Here is a 19875-nt window from a genome sequence, read left to right as displayed (position 1 = left end):
GTCAGATGTGAACGAATTTTGAGGAGCCACTTCTTTTTTTTGGTTTTTAAAAATTTCATCTGTGAATCAGTGAATGTACATTTTTAACCCCTGCCCTTCGTCCTCTCTTATAAGGTGATATGACTTTTTTATCCTTTTACATAAAAATTCAACGGACCGAAAAAAAAAAAAGTGAGTAATTATGACCAATTCATTCTGTAAGTATGCCCTCGTCATTTATTTTTATCTGGACCAATATTGGTGACTTTGTTTTATAAGACACCAAAATTATAAATTTGTTCCGCAATGGGACCTTTAATTTTATTTTTTCCCCCTTAAGTTTATATATTTAATATAAATTTATAAAAAATAAATTTTAGATTATATATTTATTATGATTTAAACTGGCGGTAAATCGACCTCAAACTAAAATGGGCTTGTATTGTGACTAATATATGGGCCAGTTTATCCTCATTTAAAAGTTCGAATTCAAGCCCAAATTTTAGCGGGCTTAGTCTTGGGCCGGTCTAAAGCCGGTTGAATCAGACCGGGTTGGACCAAGTTTGGAATAATAGGTGTGGTTTTGTGTTTTTATTTTTCTTTTATAGGAGTATTTTGTTTATCAAGTGCCGAAGTACCTTCTAGACATTCCAAAACCCATCCCCCCGGCCACGCATCGCGAGCTTAAACCCAGGATGGCATTGAAGGCGGCGACATCTGCCAATACTCCGATTGGGAGGGGCTTAAGGGCTTTGTACTCATCATTTTCGAATTTCCCGTTGAATCCTTCACCGCCAAAAGTGGAGAAGCCGCCTCCTGCGGAGCCTTCGACAAATTTGTTCGTCTCCGGTATATGTTTGTGATATTTGTTCTAAATTCTCTGATGCTGATGAATATGTAATTTTTGGCTTAGGTTCAATGTGTATATGGATATATATTTGAGGTTAAGTGTGCGGATTTATATTGTTTTGCCACCGGTGGTAAGGTCTGTAAAGGCTCTGGAGTAGAAATATTAATGCGATGCTTTTTATAGAAAACTACTGTTGAATCCAATCCTGACACTGGAGTCCTTACAATCTGTTATGAGCCCAATCTCTTGCTGTCGAAGTTTCCCTTAGTCCTAAAAACTGCTCAACTGCTGCCATTCTAATATATGCCATTCTTAGAAATTGAAGAGCTATTTAGTGTACATGTTGTGGCTTTAATGGTGTGCTTGAGCCTTTTCAAACAGAGGTATTCATTTTTCCTAACTGTCTTTGTTGAAGCTGCAAATTTTGGGCTATCACTGGTTTAAACTTCTTTTGAACTTGATGCCAGGCAAACGCATAATTCGATTAATTTATATCCTGCATGTTATGGATATTGATTGACACAGTGTACTTATTTTCATTTTTTTTTTTGGGCTGTGTTGCTCGATTGTAGTTCAATAGATTCTGCATTGTGTCCTTTCCTTGTCGATTTTCTGGTTCAAGGGATTAGATTGATATTGTGATTTCTTTTGGTTGTGTAAGTCATAAGGTTACTAGTTTGCTTTCAATTAAACTGTGATGTGCACACTTTTTAATTTCAGTTAGTCAAATGTTGAACCATGATGCAGTGAGGACTAAAGACCTGATATGGATTTACAAAATATTGGAAGAAATAATATTTTTTAAGATGATGTACCTTGCATGTGTTATTATACATCAAGAGCGCTATAAATATACACAATCAATTTTATTTGGCAAATCCACTAAGGGTGTGTTTGTTTGGGGGTTTGGATTTTGAATTGAGATTTTAATAGTAAAAAGTTTGAATTGGAATAGTTGTATAATGTGATATAAATAGGTGCTGATGTAATATTTTGAATGTAAAATTGATTTTTCATTCAACTAGTTTAACAGTATCTGCTACATAACTTGAACTTAGTAAGTGCTTTTGTTAAGTCTCTCTAATGGTGTAGGGGGATGTAGGATGTGCTGCTTATTGGACTTTTTCTATGTTATGATTTAGGGCTTAGCAAACGTACAACAACAGAAGGTCTCCGTGATGCCTTTGCTAAGTTTGGTGAAGTTGTTCATGGTATGCTCTTCTTGTGTTCCTGAATGAGGGTTTATGATTCATATGAAAATCATGAAAGATGATTATTCTTCTCATTGTTACAGCGAAAGTGGTGACTGATCGTGTGTCTGGATATTCAAAGGGTTACGGTTTTGTGAAGTATGCAACTCTAAAAGATGCTGAAGCTGGCATCAAAGGCATGGATGGTCAGGTAAATTTAAAATATGAAGACACAAATTTAAGTAATACAATATCCTTAGGCTAAATTTCAGATAAATGGCTTGGCCAAAAAATTATGGGGCTTCCTTCTGCCCAACGTTTTTATAATATATCTACATGTGCTTATATATTACTATTTAGGTTTCTGGGTAATGTATAGGTTTAGAAATTCCATAATAGATCACACTTGAGTTTTATGGCTTTTATGGCCTTTCCTATGCTTACTCTTGTTAAACAAATATTGTTGCCTTCCACTTTAAAAGCTTTTTTCTGATTAACCTTTCCTCTTTAAACAAACATTGTTTGCCTTCAATTTTTAAAGCTTTTCCATGCTACCCATTCTTTGTTGCAACACTTTAATCGATATATGTATTGGTTCAGTAACAATGAGTTGATTGAGCTCATGACATGGGATGGCCACACTTTTACAGTGTTGTAGAATTATATGTCTGATGATCTTGGAAGCCTTTATAATTTAAAATTACCCAGTGAGTCACCAGTTAACTTATCAATTCTCTTGCCAATGGCACTTATGTTGCAAATAGTCTTCACAAAAAAATTTGTGTTTTGTAGTTTTTGGACGGATGGGTTATCTTTGCGGAGTATGCAAGACCAAGACCACCTCCTCCATTTCCAAACAACACACCTCAGGGCCCACATTGATGCTCGTCGACAGCTCTACTAGTTAATGTATACCATTCATCCAAACAGACAGTAATTCAACCCATTATTTAATGTTCCTGTGTCGATTCAGACAGCGCTAGGTGCTTGTGTGCAGTCGTCGTCCAATTATAGCCTCACCTGATATTTGTGGCAATCAAATTGACAATTTGTTCCACATGTAGCATCACTGTGCGCTCCACCACACATGCTGCCTTGGCATTCTGGAAACATCTATATATGGTTGTTAAGTACTTACTGTTCTGGAAACATCCATCCATCTCGAATATAAAAAAATCGCTGTTATAGCTTGTTACTACAGCCTTCAGAATATAGCTTACCATCTATGTTCCAACTTGTGCATTCTGGAATTGTCTAACAATAAATGCAGGAGGATGATAACCGAACATTGCGCTGGGGCCACTGAAAATCAATGGTGGGAGAATGTGTGTGAATTGGATTACTTCCGTCTGTGACTAGAATTACTGTTGCTTGTCCGCGTTGGCAGCCACTTAACCGCGGCTCCCGGGATTATATTTTTAGCCTGGTATGTACCATTCCTTATCCTTTTTAGTTCTTTGGTTTAATTATATTGGAAATTAGTTTGCGTTATTAATATAATGGATCTGCTTTAGTCTCCTTCAGTTATAGGAATTTGTAGCACATCAAAGCTAACATGATTTGCATAGTCTGGCTTTAAACGTAGGTGATGTCAACATCGGTGCTAGAACTAAAGGACTACACTTTCACATGTAGGATTAATTTGTTTTTAGTTGTATTTTGATATTTTGGACTTAATTTTTTCCATGAAAATAAAAAGTTTGTAATAGTTATATTTAGAACTGTATATGTGTATTAAGTAAATTGGCTAGTGCAACCATAGAATTGAAATATGAACAAGCATAGGTAATTTAGTTGCAAATTTAATTATGTTTATATGGTAACTTATCACTTTTGTCTTGAATATTGTTCCGTTGTTTTGGTCTTCTACCTTAAAAAAAAAATAGCTAATTTTGTCTATCAAATGACAAAAATAGCAATTTTTTTAATTATTATTATTATTATTTGTGAATATTAAAGGACACGAATTAAATTTACAAATATGGTTTGTCAATTTTAAGGAAAACAGGTGTTAGGGATAGACCAATGGAGGGAGTGTCATTGCCATGTTTCTCAGGTTAGGGGTCGAGCTTCGACTGTAACCCGACAGCGTGTGTGTGTGTGTGTGTGTGTGTGATAATATATATCTATAGATGTATGTATATGTGGGAATGGTTTTGTGGTTGTGGTGGTGGTGTTGAGTGAGTGAGTGATTGTGATGAATTAGTTTAATTGATTGGGGGTGGGGTGGGGTGGGGTGGGGTGCAGTTGGGAAGGTTAAATGCATGCGACTGCGGTTTTATGCACATCACTTGCGCTTGCACTTGCACTTGCACCTACTGCTGTAATCTTCTTCCCTAATCTACACTGCACTTGACATCTCTCCTCTTCTTGTCTCTTCATTTATGCCTAAAATAATATCTTCATTCTATTTTCATCACTATCCATCATCCTATCTTATCATTTCATCACATCAATTTCTAATGATGTCGATGCCTACGCCACTTTTGAATGTCTTTTGGGCTTACACGTTTACTTTTGAAATTTAATCTTATCTATGGTTTTTGTAAATGAGAAATTAAGAAAGATATTTACTACTACATGTTATTGTCGTGTGTTTCTATATATAGATAGAGAGAGAGAGAGAATGGATGAGGTTAGGAGTATTGATCATCACCGCTGCTGAATGCTATCTATACTCAGTGTTTAGGGATGCGAATAGGCCAGGCTGACTTTGTTGCCTGATCTACATAAGGTCTATTTACTAAAAATGCCATGTTAAAAAAAAATTTAAAGCCTTATTATTTAATAGAACAGATTTAGACTTTAAAAAAAAATTTTTTAGTTAACAGGTCTGTCTATTTATTATTATTTTTTTTTTTGTAAAAATATTTTTTTATTATGATATATTAAAAATAATTTATATCTAATAATAATATTTATTAAATAATTTTAATTATAAATTTATTATAAAAAATAGAATTTTTTAACTTATATATATAATAATTGTATGTACTTTATTTTTTTTATTTTTAATTAAATTTACAAATAAATAAATAAATAAAAATATTATGTAGTCTTTTTAAATAGATTTGTAGGCTAGACCAAATTTTTAAAAATACTAAGCTCAGACTTTTAAAAAAAAAAAAAAATTAGTAGTCTGGCCTGCCTTATTTTTACCCCTACTCCGTTGTAAATGTATTGACAGTGGAATTGCTTTTTGTATGTACCGAAAAATAGTTCTCTATGTTCCTGCAAGTTATGTCATCTTCGTGTAGGTATAAAAGAAAAAGTATTTAAGAATTGATAAAAATATAAGGTGATATGTAGAAAAAATATTGATGAATTAATTATTACTTTATTAATGTAGAAATAAAATTATTACTTTATTAATGTAGGAATAAAATTGTGAGTAAATAAAATTGTCTACTTTAAATAGATTGTGAATAATTATAGTGGATGGATGGAATACTAATAATATGATATGTATATACTCCCTCTGTCCTATTTGATATTTATACGTATAGGTAATTAGGGTTTTTGTTATAAAATGATAAATTTGCCCTTAATTTTGTGTATAGAAAATGAAAGAGTAAATAAAGTAAGGGTAAAAGAGTAAATTTTGTATATAAAAATAGAAAGAGGATAATAGTTGTTTGACATTCCAACTAGGAGAAAGCATGACGTTAATTTGTAGATTGAGGGAGTATATTTTTAAAAAACGTTATTGAATTTTAGATAGGTTCCATTACGTGTGAATTTATTGAGTTGTGTTAATCAATGTAAAATTATTGTTGAATTTTTGGATTTGTTTGGTGTTTTTGATATAGTAAAAGTTTTGAAAGTAATAAGCTTGAAATTTTAGTAGAGAAAATTAAATTATGATGCTCCTTATTATTACAAAATTATTATTATTATTATTATTTTAAAAGGTAAATATAAAGAATCATATATATTTTTTTTGCGTTGATTGAGGGAATACATGAATAGTGAACATGGACAGGAGAAAATAAAATCATATAAGTCCGAAATTACATAGAATATTTACCTTGTATAGATATATTTAATATAAATTTATTTTTAATATAATATTTTAAATAACACAATAATACTCCATAAGCAATTTAAAATTAATCTAAATTCTAAAAGAATAGATTAATAGCTATGCCTATACTATCGTCTTTAAAATTTTTAAATAAAATATGCTTATTTTATAGAGGATGAGTTATGTATTTCAAAGTGCAGTATAAACAGGTGGAACGCTAAACATAATTAATTACACTTAATTTAAAAAATAACTTATTTTATCCGCCTGACATTAAACTTTGACATCCAATCATTTTCTGAAATAAAATTATCAGCCAATATTAAAAATTTTGAGTTTGGATAAGTATGGGTGTGTTTGTTTGAGGTTTGTATTTTAAATTGAGATTTGAATAGTAAAAATTTTGAATTTGAATAATTGTATAATCGTGATATAAATAGGTGTTGATGTGATGTTTTGAATGTAAAAAAATTGATTTTTAGTATAATATAAAAAATAAAAAATAGGTGATTAATTTGATATTCTTGAAAGAAAAAAATGAGATAAATATTAGATTTCAAATCCAATCCACCAAACAAACCCACCCTATACTAAACCTTAGGCCTTAGTTAATTAACCTTTACGAATAAAGCCGTTACATTAGTCTCAAAATTCTTGGCCGTTTGTGCCCTGCCCTAACCGCCACGGTATTGTATCAACGTGTTTCATCAAACTGCGATTTCAGTTGCCCATTGCCCTATAAATAGGGACCCGGCCTCGCAGCGAAGAGAAGAAATAGGGAATTAATCGAAGGGCGTCATGGAGACGATTCCCCCCATTATTTAGCTTAAATTTTAGCGGCGTGCTCGAGCTTCGCGCCGAAACGTGTTGTTGCTTTTGTAGTGTGTTTCTCTGGTGAGGAAGTTATGAAGTTTTTGTTGGAGCTCGTGGTGTGTGGTGCTGCATCGTGTTCCAGTGAAGCTCGGCAACCGACGACGGAGGAGGCGAAATATCTTGTACCTGAGAGGAGATTTCTGGTCGTTCAAGAGCCTACTCGCCGACGCACGTGGCGGAAGCAAGTCGGACGCGGCGATTGGCGACCTTCGCTTTCGGCGATCTCGGAAGATGTGCTGATGCCGGAGAGGATTAACAGTAGTAAGGTCGAACGACCGGTTGCGGAGTGGCGGAGGGAACTGAAGAGGAAGGTTTCGTCGATTTCGCAGCGAGATAGGAACCGTTCGTTCCATCACGATGATAGAAGGTAACATTCGAATTCGATACTTCCTATTCGGTTTCCATTTCATACCTGGTGAATTCTCCAGTTGTTTTATTCACTATATTTTCTCATACTAGCCATTTTCTAGGTTCAATAAACAATTAAGATCCAGTATGATTCTAGTAAACCGAGACACGTAGAAGCTATATACAACTTTCAATAACGAAAAAATCATTATAATAAGCTTTCAATCTCAACTTCTTAAGTTCAAATTTCTCAAAAACATACAATCATCTTTTCTTTTCCTTGTTCACAAATTAAATAGCGCAACGACCATGACCTAAAGCTAAAAAGTTTGTGCGTACGAGACGTGCACGTACGATGCACGATGACCGCGTAGTAAACCAAATAACCAACTGTTTAGCATCACATAAATTAAAAATTGACGTGACCTACAGGTAAATCGTGATCATGTTCAAATTAATGTGCTTCTCTTCTTTATATATAGCCAAAACTCTCAATCATCGTGTTTGACAGGCAAGAGCCCTAAGAATCATAATAATATCTCATTCAGTTTATTATGGTAATTTTGTTTTTGATCACGGTTATTTGTGGTCGATCATTAATTCCAGGCGTAGAGATTCCGCGGAGATGATAGCTGCGTTTGCTCCAGTGCCTTTCATGTTTTGAATGTGCACCTGTAGACTTTGTCCCCAAATACAATCATCTTTGTAATTGTAACCCCCAATCAGCTTTCAGATATGAACATGATGAAATCTGTGATCAAGTGCTTTTGTACAGCTTCTTAATTAGTTTAACTTCTGTAGAGTTAGTTATCTATTTTTTTATTTATAAACAATATTGTTGTTTGTGATATTTTGTATATATATATATATATTTATAAATAAATTTGGTACTGTATATAATTTTCTTTTGGGTAAATCTGAGAAATTGAATTAAAATATTATACTAAAACATATTTATTTTGAGCTATATTATAAAAACTACTCTTGTGCTTTGCACTGTTCTTAAAAATATTATCTAACGAGTAAATTCAAATGCATAAGATACAATTAGTTCCTAATTTATATTTACATATTTATCATCAGAACTCAATTTCAAAACGGAGACCAAACAAACTATTTAATGAGAAATAGTTAAATCATTATAAAAATTTAATTTATCAAATGTAAATGAATCTAGACATAAATCTTTTATTATAAAACCTTTTTTTAAAAATTAAAATCTTATGTGACCTTATATGAAGCTTGGGCTTAAAACTATTTTAGACATAAATCTTTATATAAAACAATTTTTATAATATAAAAAACTTGGGCTGTCTTTTAAGCAGCCTTGGAGCTTCCTTACAGTAATATGAAGCCCAGTGGGTCAACTAGCCCGTACATTTGGAATTTGTTTATTGGTTATTTTATAAAAATATAAAAACATTTATTTTATATAAGAAAAAATAAAACATAGAAATATGGTTAAAAACTGTAGGTATGACAAAATAAAACATGACATATAGTTAAAAAGTATTTTTTGTAGATAATCATTTATATATAAAATAAAGTACTATATATATCGTCTTACGCTTATCCAAAAAAAACTGCACCATAATGGAAACATAATTACATATAATGATATATATACGAGCCATAAATGCACCAAACATATTCCACGTGTTTTTATTGTGCTTTGTATTATTTTAATTTAAAGATATGTTTAAAATATATAATAATGTTTGAAAATGATAAAAAATATTATGTATATATATATATTAATTTTACACAAAATAAAGAAGAAAATTTAGAAAATGCTTGCTGATATTTTATAATGTCATGTATTATTGTTTGAAAATAACATAAAAATTTAATTAAAAGTGTATTTGGATTTATAATAAATATTTTAAATAAAAAATTATATATACAACATTATCTAAAATTTAAAACCTTGATATTTTTGGTGATAATAATAATAATAATGTAGGTGGTGTAAAAGATGATAGTAACGAATTAAATTGACCAAATGAAAGCGGCGTGACCTCCATCCCACCGACTCCCGGGACTTCAACTCCCTCCTCATTCTCCGCCGGCGGCACAAAACTCTCGAACCTCACCGGAGATCCCATCGGCAAACAGTTCAAACAAAATTTCAGACAGCAAAAACGCAAGTCAATTTTATTTCTAGTCATCATTCATTTCCGGTACATCGACTACGCCATGCCAACAAAGTTCCATGAAATTTAAACATAATAAGTAAGTCAAACCCTAAAACCCAAATCCACATATCAAATCAAAATCCCGAATCAGATCTTCTCCTTCATCTTCTCCTTCTCCACCTCCTCCGCCGCCGCCTCCTCCGCCGACTTCCCTCCGAACATATCCGAAAACGTCGGCAGCTTCATCTCGCCTTTGTACGAAACCGGAATGGTAATATTCCCGACAATCGGCAGGTCGATGATGAGCCCCAGCTCGAGCACGTAGTCGACGTCCCAGTCGGCGCCGACGTCGCGGATCAGGCTCACGACGGCGCTGTGCGGCACCTTCACCGCCACGTCCAGACCGGTCTTGTCGTTGGCCGCCAGCGAACCGGGGTCAGGGATCGAACCGGACGCCACGCACCGGCCCGCGCTCTTCACTGTGTAGGCGATCTCGCAGATCGGAATTGCGACGCCGTACGGATTCGCCACCGATACCTTGGCCAGCAGCCGGAGTCCGTCGAAGCCGACGCCCTTCAGGTCGACGTCCACCACCGTCGCCTCCGGCTTCGGCAGGTCCTCGATCTTCTTCGCCACGAAGTTCCGTGCCTGCTCCAGGAGATCCATGTTATCGATTGAAGTCGTAAGTAATACAGATCGAGTGTTTGATTAATTTAATTCTGATTCTGTTTGGGTGAGTATGTATAAATGTGTGTATATATAGGGCACGGCGGTGGCGGTGGCGGTGGCGGTGGGCGGAGGAGATAAGAAGAGGGGAAAGTGTTTGAGGTCTACAGCGTTTAAAGTACGGATTTTAGAGATATTTTTAGGGTATTTTAATTTAATAAAAAATACTAATAATAAATAAAAGGAAAGTGGTATCTTATTCTTTACCGCGTGGATATTCCGCGTTTCATTTTGGTCGGTGTTTCTGCTTTTTTTAATATTCTTTTAATTTATGATTTTTTAATTTTAGATATTACTTCTTCCAATTTAATTTATTCATTTTTTTTTATTTTGATCTGTTGTATCAAATTTGTTTTTTTTAAATATAAATATATTTAAATTATAATATAAAATTTATAATTTTTAAAATTAAATTATTTAATTATTTTAATTTTAATTTATAATTATTTTTATTAATAATTTTTTAAATTATTTATTAATTATAAAATATTTAAAACTTCGTGTCTTGCTAAAGTGAACAAATTAAAGTACAGAGAGTGTGCGGTTTGTTTGGTATGGTTTTTATTTTTATTTAAATAAAAAAAATTTTATTGTAAATCATGACTTGATTTTGAAACAAAAAACCAAACAGAATTGGGATTCAAGGTAATAGTCCTTTGAATATAAATAATTGTTTAATAGTATAATATAAATAAGTATTACTCTCACCTTTTTTTTAAAAAAAAAATAAAATTTAACAGTGATTTTAATTTGTGAAATGTTTAATTGTATTTATTTATTAATTTTGGTCCTTTATAATAATAAATAAATATGTATATATAAATAGTATAATGATGATAGGAATACTCATTGTGAACGCACGTGAGAAGCATGTGATGAATGAGAGCGAGGGAGGGAGACCACAGAGCACGTGCATCCCACGTGTCCGGCGATCGTGCTCTCCCTCTAATGATGTTACTCCAACTCGTTCTTCTCCTTCCTACGCTTCCTTTTATCTTTATTTTTTGGCTTATATCATTATATACTAATAGTTAATTATGACAAATATTGCAATAATAAATTACTAAAAACAACAACAAAGTGTAATTTTCATTTTCTTATTATTTGCTAAATATATATAATTTATTTGTAATAAATAATAATTTTTTTATTTTAATAAACAAATGTAAACATTTCCAACTAAGAAATCAATATCTTTCTACGTTGTAAGAACTACAATTTGTTGCTTTAACGCTCGACTTTTTACTTTTATACTATAAAATATAATAATGTGTTATTTAAAATTATTTTAACCAATGTATAATTAATATATTATCAGTTTACTTAAAATATTTAAAAATATTTATATAAATAAACTTTGAACAAATATTGTGGTATGAGATGGATTCATGATAGCATTTTTTTGTTTAAATATAAAATCAATTTTAAATATAATATATAAAATAAAAAATAAATATTTAATTTGATATATTTTAATAAAAAAACATTATTAAAAAATGAGTAATATTTTGTAATAATAAATAACATCCATATATATTATTAAAAAAATATATTTTACACATTAATACAGTATATGTTTAATTACTCATATATAAAATCAATAATTAAATATAAAATACTATTATTTTTATATTTTCAAGACCCACGAAAAAACACTTTCGTTTAACAATACAAATAAAGAAACCTAATATATATTAGAAAAAAAAAAATATATATATATATATATATATAAGTAATAGTACAAAATAAATGCAGCGTTCAATTTTAAAACACCAGAGCGGGATGGGCTGCCCGCAAACATGGCTCTATATTAGGGGAAAATAATAATAATAATAATAATCATACAAAAGTAAATTAATAATTGAGGCTATTGTCCCCTCTTTATCAAACAACTATCAAATTATGCGTAGATAATTATACAAATAACCTCATCAAAATTACATATTACTCCCTCAATTCCTCCTACCATGTCCATATTATCGTTTCTTGTCCGTCTCACATCCCATATCACTTTTTTTTTAAAAAAATATTATACACTTTAATCTAATTTTAAAATTATTTATTTATTTATTTATTTTAATTTTAATTAAACTAATTAGTCGTCTTAACTTTAATTTATAATTATTTATATTATATAGGATAATTATTTTCACTAATTTATTCTTAATTATCTACTGATTATACTTATTCTAAATTCTTGTGTCTACGGTCACCCAGACAACCAATGTGAGAACGAGGGAGTAATAATAATAATAAAGCAAAATTACACAAAATTTAATTTTATGAAATTGTGTTAAATATCTTATACTTTTAAAACTGCATAAAATACCTTCATGATTTTTAAATTCTACATCTAATTCTTTCGTTTGTTTGTTTGTTTTTTTTTTAATTTTTTTAAGTGTGTTTAATTTACATGTCTCCAAATTGAGAATTTCTATTATTAGATATTTGAAATTAAATAAATCCGTCGAAGAGATTACAGACATAATTTATGAAACTATGAGAGAAGTTGACGAAATTTCGAAAGTGTAGATATTTAAAGCAATTTCATGAAATAATGAGTGTTTTTTTACAATTTTACCTAATAATAATAATAATAAATATTTATTTTTTCAATTTAATATATTTTTCAATATAAATATAATTTAATTTAATTTCAAATATTACACATCGATCATGACCTTCACGCACGTTCTTAATCTTCACCCAACGTGTCAGCGGTTGAGATTTATATATCCGATTTGAGACCTATAATATATTTAAATGTTATTTAATTAAAAGTGAAATAATCATATGTATTTTTCAGAATAAAATAAATTTTGACTCGGTCATTTCTTCATCAATTATTTAACGTAAAAAACAGTAAGGAGAAAAAAAAACAAGAAGTGGTATCATTAGTTAACAAGTAGTTTGGCTTCGGTCGATAATACAAATCAAAGCCAATTTAATTAAATGACATCAAATCATTGACCTTGATATATAAAAAATGAAATTTGTGACAATTAAAAGTTTTTTTTTATTCTGATAACTTTTAGATGAAATATGAACATTATACATGTATTTGCCAGATAAAAATTATAACATAAATAAATTCATATTTTAATAAATATTAACCCTTTATCACAAGTTGACATTTGACTATAATTTAAACAAAATAAGTAAGTAAATAAATAAATTTTCCAATCTACCACCTTTTTTTTTTTTCTACAAAATAAATTTTCCTTTAACTTTTCCTTTATTATATTTCCTAGAAAGTCTCCAACTTTATCTCCATTTGGTGCTTGTAATAATCCCTCCCCCCCCCCCCCCCCAAAAAAAAATAAAAATTACTTAATACATACTACTATTCTACAACAATATAAATCCAAATAGAAAAAAAATAAAAAAAAATCCAAAAAAAGTAAGAATTTATTTTGTAATTTGTCACATAATTCATCTCTATGTAAATTTAAATACTGCGTAGAATAATTATAATAATTTTTTTTAAAAAAATAATCATTTTTTTTTATTTATTTAAACAAAGGTGGAAATATTTGAGAGATGCTCACATTTTTATTTTAAATTTAAAATTTTTAAGCAAGCATTAAATTCAATCGTAATTTGTAACCGCCATAAACTGCAGAGGGGTATTTTAGGGAATTCAGAAATGTCGTAGTACAGACTTGAAAGAGCACGCGCATTCCCCCGAATTCACTGCTGCGGTGTTATTGTGCGGTCTCTCTGCGCAGTCGCCATTGATGGTTTCGCCAGCCCAGGAAGAATTTTTCATTTCTCTGGAAAGTTGAGAAAAAGCACCAAAATCCAAACGCACTGGTATGTATAAACTTCACGTTTGCTGTTGAACCGGATTCCTTCCTTGCTCTTCTCCGCGCATCATTTTAATATATATATATATATATTTGTTGTGTAGCTACGATTCATACCAGGCTGGACAAAACGTGGAGCAGGATTGATTATTATTGCCGAGGAGAGGAGGTAAATCTCGAATATATGTTGTTTTGATGCTGTGTTTTTTTTTTTCCCCTCTTGTAATTTTGGTAACTTGTGCTTTTTTTGGAGTAATGTTTGTTTGATGAGATTTGTTGATCCGACATGAGAGTTGGTGTTTGGGTGTTTTGCGTGCGGTATAAACTATGCTACATTTTTTTCTTCCTGCTGTAGTTGGGAAATTTGTGAGGGAAATTTGACTTTTTGCCATTTTGGCGAGTTTATGGAAGTTTTTGACCGCAACTTATGAATCGCAGTTTATGAATATCACTGTTGCCCGCTATTTTTCTCTCTTGTTATATTTGGATCTCCAGATCACTCAAGTGTTCAAGCAATATCCAGATTCATACACGCTGACGATTGCTTGGTTTTTTTTTGTTCTGGTACGAATTGTTGTTTGGTCTGAGCATCTAATGGCGAAATCTGTTTTTCTTGTCATGTATCTCTCTATGGTCCTACGATTATTCTTTATTTGTAAAAATTAATTCGAACTCTTGAAGATGTTCTTGTAAAGTTCTCTGAGGTTTCATGGATGTAGGTGTTTTCCTGTATCCTGAGGTTCTGAGCTCACCAGTTGATTATTTCTTACACTAAAATCTGCAGGTGCCAGTGTATGGATGAATTACAATAGCAGATATTAGAAGGAAGAAATGAGAGGGGAGTCATCTGGCTTAATCATCGGATTATCATGTGGAGTGGTGATTGGAGTTACTTTGGCTATAGTTGCCTTTTTATGCTTTCGGTATCACAAGAAGCATTCCCAGATTGGCAATAGCAGTTCTCGGAGGGCTTCTACCATACCTATTCGGGCAAATGGGCTCGACTCTTGTACTATGATGTCGGATTCATCCTGTGGAACTGAATCTCCCAAGTCAACAATATCAAGTGTTGTGCCAATGTGGATTGGCGGAGTCAAGAAGGCCAATGTGGTTTCTGCTTCAGGCATATTGGAGTACTCTTACAAGTATGTATCTGTTGGTATGAAGATTTTGCTGTAGGCACTGATAGTGGTGTGTTTTCCTTCCAAATTGAGTTATCCTCCATTAAAAGTTGCACCATCATCATTAATTATCTATTTTTTTTGGGGCATTATTGCTGATATATATGATAATTATTGGCAAACTCAGGAAGAGATTCGTACTAAGATTCCTACAAAATATGCTAGCATTGAATGTTTTATAGTTTATAAGTTGGCCAACCGCCAATGCAGCACCTTATTTGCCAGAACTTTTTGATTTTATTATATTAATGATCTGTAGAGACTGTCCGGATGATCATAATTTGTATGTTGAATCATGCTTCTTGTTCTCTTAGAATACATTGCATACATGCACCTTGTGCAGTGTAATAACATGTTATTGCTATAGTTTTTACTTTCGAATTTATCGTTCCATTAATAAATGAAACAGGGACTTGCAGAAAGCCACCTATAACTTTACAACAGTAATTGGTCAAGGGGCGTTTGGTTCTGTGTACAAAGCTCAGATGTCAACTGGCGAGACTGTTGCTGTAAAAGTGCTTGCAACTGACTCAAAGCAGAGAGAGAAAGAATTCCAGTCTGAGGTAATGTGCTTATAGCCAAAGCAATTGATGGAAACATGTTTTTCGATTTGTGCCCGGTCATCTTGATTACATCATTTTTAAACATCTAGTTGGTCATTTGAAGTTGTAGGACCTGGCAATTATTTCTAGGATACAATTCCAATGTTGAAGGTTAGCAGTGTGTTAAGGGCCATTAATCTCTAGTATGACTATTCTGATGATATAATTAGAAATATTATAAGAACCACTGACACAAATAAATTTGATAAAATGTGAATTTAGAAAAGGACAAGTATAAATTTCATATTCTCAAATGTGGACTGAAATGACTATATATAACCGGAGTAAGTGAGAAAAAAGACATTGGCACCTATATTTTGGCTCAAGGGGATTTATGCTGTTTCTTTAGCTTGCAAAATAGGCTCCATTCCTGATGTACTACTTTTCTCTGTTATTATTTTTAGGTTATGTTATTAGGACGGTTGCATCACCGAAACCTCGTGAATTTGGTTGGATACTGCGCTGAGAAGAACCAACATATGCTAATTTATGTCTACATGAGCAGAGGAAGCTTGGCATCTCATCTATATGGTAATTTAAATATGTCTGTCTGCTTAACCTTAAATGGATATGGCTGATGCAAAGCCATTACCCTCGAATACTCTCATCCTCTCTCCACACATGCACTAGACGTTCTAAGTGGAGGATGCAAGTGCTGCTGGAATTCTGATATCAATTTAAAAAATAATGATTTTCAGATGAGAAGCTTGAACCGTTGAATTGGGAATTAAGGGTCCAGATTGCTCTCGACGTGGCTAAGGGCTTAGAGTATCTTCATGATGGAGTAAGTCAAGAAATTCAGACGGATACAACACTCAAAATTGTTTTCTTGACATTCATTTTACTTGTAAATTACTTTTCATTCCGATGCTTATATATCCTTTCTTTACTGAGTGCTTTCTTATTTTTTTCAGGCAGTTCCGCCTGTGATTCATCGTGACATCAAATCGTCCAATATTTTGTTGGATCAGTCCATGAGAGCCAGAGTAAGTCCGTTTCTAACATCCGTATTTCTCCTATTCATGACATATCTGCTTACAAGAAAATGACATTCTGTACAATACACAGGTTGCTGACTTTGGTCTTTCGAGGGAAGAGATGGTCAGCAAGCAAGTGTCCAATGTTCGTGGCACTTTTGGATATCTTGATCCTGAATACATTTCGACGCGATCATTTACCAAGAAAAGCGATGTTTATAGCTACGGAATATTGGTGTTTGAACTCATTGCAGGGAGAAATCCGCTGCAGGGTCTTATGGAATACGTCGAACTAGTATGGCTCCCTTTTCCGTCATCTAAACACAAATCTCATTGATTTAATATTTTACCTTACACTTAAATTTGGTTCTTATATGATCACAGGCAGCCATGGATACAGAGGGAAAAGTTGGGTGGGAAGAAATAGTCGATCCTCGGCTCGATGGGAACTTTGATGTCAAAGAAATAAACGAGGTAGCGGCTCTGGCGCATAAATGTGTGAACCGTGTGGCCCGGAGGAGGCCATCGATGAGGGACATTGTCCCAGTGCTTACGAGGATTCTTAAATCGAGACATGGCAGCAAGAAGCATGAGAGCAAGTCTATGACTCCCCGAGGCGATCAGGTAATAGTAAATATCGATGAGTTAGGACAGTATCGGGGCTCAGTGCCGACGCCTCATAGGCATCGGCAGCATGAGAGAGTCGAATCTGTTGACAGCAGCATGGCTGACTCTGTTGATATGTGAAGAACGATTTTGTTCTTTCTTTCTTGATTTTAATGTTTCTTTTAGGATAGGATTCGATTCGATCACTTGTGTTTCTCTGCCTCTGTCTCTGTATTGGCCTTGTTAATTTTCTTGATAGCTTTTTTGGGGTTGGGTTGGGTGGGTGGTTAATTAGGCTATGATATGATATCATATGAATATGACCTACCTTGATTGTACATATATACAGGCGACAGTGATTTTCTTGTAATTTTGAATTGAAAAGTTGGTTGTACTTGTTCAGAAACAGACAGAAAATTTAATTGATTGTTTAGAAATTGTAAGTGTTAACTATAAATTCCGTTTAGTTTAGTTTAAGCGGAAGTTTTGAATTTTATTTTCTAAAATAATAAAAAAAATGACGTATTTGATTGGTATTATTATTATTGTTAGGAATTTTTGCAAACGACAACAAAACAGGGGAGAAGAGCTTTAGGGTCAAGCAAATAGAGCTCTTCAATATTTGCATAGGCTCCCACTTTCCCCGCCAGCGAATCGAACCCCGCCAGGCTCACGCCGCCGCCCACCGGGCGGCGCACCCTCCCGGCGATCACCCTGCACACCACTAACGCCTTCCTCGCCCCATCTCCCACCGCCGCCGACTCGTAGTCGTACGCCCGCCCGCTCGTCGACGCGGTAAACACGCCGACCCCGCCGCGCTCCCTGCCGGAAAACCCTTGCCGGATAATCCCGCAGACGCTGCATTTCTCCGACGCGCAGACGCCGGCGGTGCCCGCGCCCAATGAGCACGACAGACTTGCGCCGTGGAAACGGAGGAGCTCGTTCCCGTCGGCGAGGCAGCGGGAGTGCTTCTTCGGCAGCGCCGCCGCCCGCGCCTTGACGGCGTCGCGGTGGTCCTCGAAGCGGGACAGCGTCGCCGGAGTGTTGTGGATTTTGAGGATCCGTTCGATCCGTACGCCGGAGTTAGTCGTCGCCGTCGTCGTCGTCGTCCAGCTTGATCGGAAAATTATCTCCACGATCTTCCGGGACGAGTCTCCGTCGACGAGCTCCGTCACTGATAACGCCGCCGGGAATCGGAGAATACAATAATGTAATTAACGGTAATGAATTTGGGGATCGGATCGGAGACGACGACGAGGTTTGAAATAGAGATAAATAATTAATTTCTTACCGGCGTGGCGGGAAAAATGGTGGGATTCGAGGGCGTCCAGTTGCCGGAAATGGTCGCCGCATTTCCGGCAGACGACGGCGTAATTATTGAAGTCGTGATCGGAAGACGACGACCGTTTGGAGGTCGGAGTCCTGGTGCAGGGAGTCCCGGGACTTGGAGTCATAGAAGCGTCGGAGTATCTAATTTCGCGATTGGAAGTGGTGAGAAAGACCTGATGAGTGATCGGATTGAGGAAGTCGGCGCTCCCGATGGATCTAGGACTGCAATTCGGGGGCGGGTCCGGGTGCCGCTTGCTCCCGTGAATCACGACGTCCTTGAGGTTCGCTATGGACCTGGAGCACCCGGACCTCGCCGCGTTCGAACTCGTCCTCGGAAGTTGCTTCTGCGCCGTCGGATCTTGGACGTCGGACGGCTCCGATTTGCAGTGCAAAGTCTTCTTCAGAGAGAAACACACTGCAGGCATGTCTTTCTTCTTAATAAATTACCCTTTTGAATTGGAAATTTTTAAAAAAGAATAACATATAACATTAATAAATTAAAGTTTAGTTTGTAAATTGATATGGAAATGTTGAAAGAGGACTATTGAGATTGATTCAAATATCATTAAATGTTATTTTCGTTAGAGAGTCATAAATCAAAGTACTAACTAACACATAATAAATGCAATTGAAATGTGTGTTACAAAATCATCATTTTCTTTTATATATATATTTTATTGATTTTATTTGCGCAACAATCGCGCAAAAATTAACTACAAAATATGTATAGGATGAATACATTTTATTAGACTTTGTAAAAGAATGTGAAATTACTTCTTTTCAAGCATTTCAATATGAGAATAAATCAATATGAGAATAAATTAAAAGAACGATAATCGTAGATTCTATACGCTAGATAATTAAAAATCAAATAAAGAAAATTGACCATGGTTATCAATTTATCATAATGAAATTTATTTTTTTATTTTTTCCCTCTCATCTTAATAGGATTAAATATTATACAAAAATAATGATTTTAATTTTGTTCTAAAAGAAGCTCTAATAACAAATAGAGGTAGTAAGTTTAATTAAAATTAAACATACTTCCAATAGGCTAATTATAAATAGATACAAAAGTGTGTATGCTTAAGTATAATCAAATACTTATATAATGCATTGTAGATTTTCATATAAATATTTATATTGAAAGTATGATATAAATATAATAAATCGAAGTCGAAAGAAAAGTTTGCTGGGATGTCCTAATAAAGTCTTCGTTTAAACACAAATAAAAACTTTAAAAAAGACA

The 19875-nt window shown here is 33.7% G+C and overlaps 4 protein-coding genes across 5 annotated transcripts; 2 read left to right on the top strand and 2 right to left on the bottom strand.

Annotated features, from left to right (window-relative positions):
* Positions 1 to 596: 596 nt before the first annotated feature.
* LOC127254846 (organelle RRM domain-containing protein 2, mitochondrial-like) lies at positions 597 to 8025 on the top strand. The gene is made up of 6 exons (XM_051280155.1): positions 597 to 828; positions 1972 to 2040; positions 2124 to 2230; positions 2812 to 3445; positions 6768 to 7283; positions 7871 to 8025. Exons 1-4 carry the CDS (start codon positions 675 to 677, stop codon positions 2899 to 2901), a joined length of 420 nt encoding a protein of 139 aa, XP_051136112.1. The 5' UTR covers positions 597 to 674; the 3' UTR covers positions 2902 to 3445; positions 6768 to 7283; positions 7871 to 8025.
* A 1365-nt stretch (positions 8026 to 9390) lies between these two features.
* On the bottom strand, positions 9391 to 10262 carry LOC127254909 (desiccation protectant protein Lea14 homolog). Its single transcript, XM_051280258.1, has one exon. It carries the CDS (start codon positions 10063 to 10065, stop codon positions 9547 to 9549), a length of 519 nt encoding a protein of 172 aa, XP_051136215.1. The 5' UTR covers positions 10066 to 10262; the 3' UTR covers positions 9391 to 9546.
* A 3518-nt stretch (positions 10263 to 13780) lies between these two features.
* LOC127254867 (calcium/calmodulin-regulated receptor-like kinase 1) lies at positions 13781 to 17696 on the top strand. Of its 2 annotated transcripts, XM_051280192.1 has the most exons (10): positions 13781 to 13938; positions 14036 to 14100; positions 14427 to 14495; positions 14716 to 15076; positions 15522 to 15675; positions 16119 to 16245; positions 16413 to 16498; positions 16629 to 16700; positions 16783 to 16986; positions 17076 to 17696. In XM_051280192.1, the coding sequence occupies exons 4-10, from the start codon at positions 14763 to 14765 to the stop codon at positions 17436 to 17438; spliced, it is 1320 nt and encodes a 439-aa protein (XP_051136149.1). In that variant the 5' UTR covers positions 13781 to 13938; positions 14036 to 14100; positions 14427 to 14495; positions 14716 to 14762; the 3' UTR covers positions 17439 to 17696. The 2 variants fall into 2 exon arrangements, with proteins under 2 accessions (XP_051136149.1, XP_051136148.1); XM_051280191.1 differs by lacking the exon at positions 14427 to 14495.
* Positions 17697 to 17788: 92 nt separating this feature from the next.
* LOC127254869 (uncharacterized) lies at positions 17789 to 19055 on the bottom strand. Its single transcript, XM_051280193.1, has 2 exons — positions 18589 to 19055; positions 17789 to 18471 (listed from the first exon to the last, which is right to left on the bottom strand). The coding sequence occupies exons 1-2, from the start codon at positions 19049 to 19051 to the stop codon at positions 17846 to 17848; spliced, it is 1089 nt and encodes a 362-aa protein (XP_051136150.1). The 5' UTR covers positions 19052 to 19055; the 3' UTR covers positions 17789 to 17845.
* Between the last annotated feature and the right edge of the window lie 820 nt (positions 19056 to 19875).

Source organism: Andrographis paniculata, unplaced genomic scaffold (assembly GCF_009805555.1).
Source record: "Andrographis paniculata isolate CXL003 unplaced genomic scaffold, ASM980555v1 Contig52END, whole genome shotgun sequence".
Lineage (NCBI taxonomy): Eukaryota > Viridiplantae > Streptophyta > Magnoliopsida > Lamiales > Acanthaceae > Andrographis > Andrographis paniculata.
The sequence above is the reverse complement of the archived record's forward strand: the minus strand, read 5'-3'. Positions and strand labels throughout refer to the sequence as shown.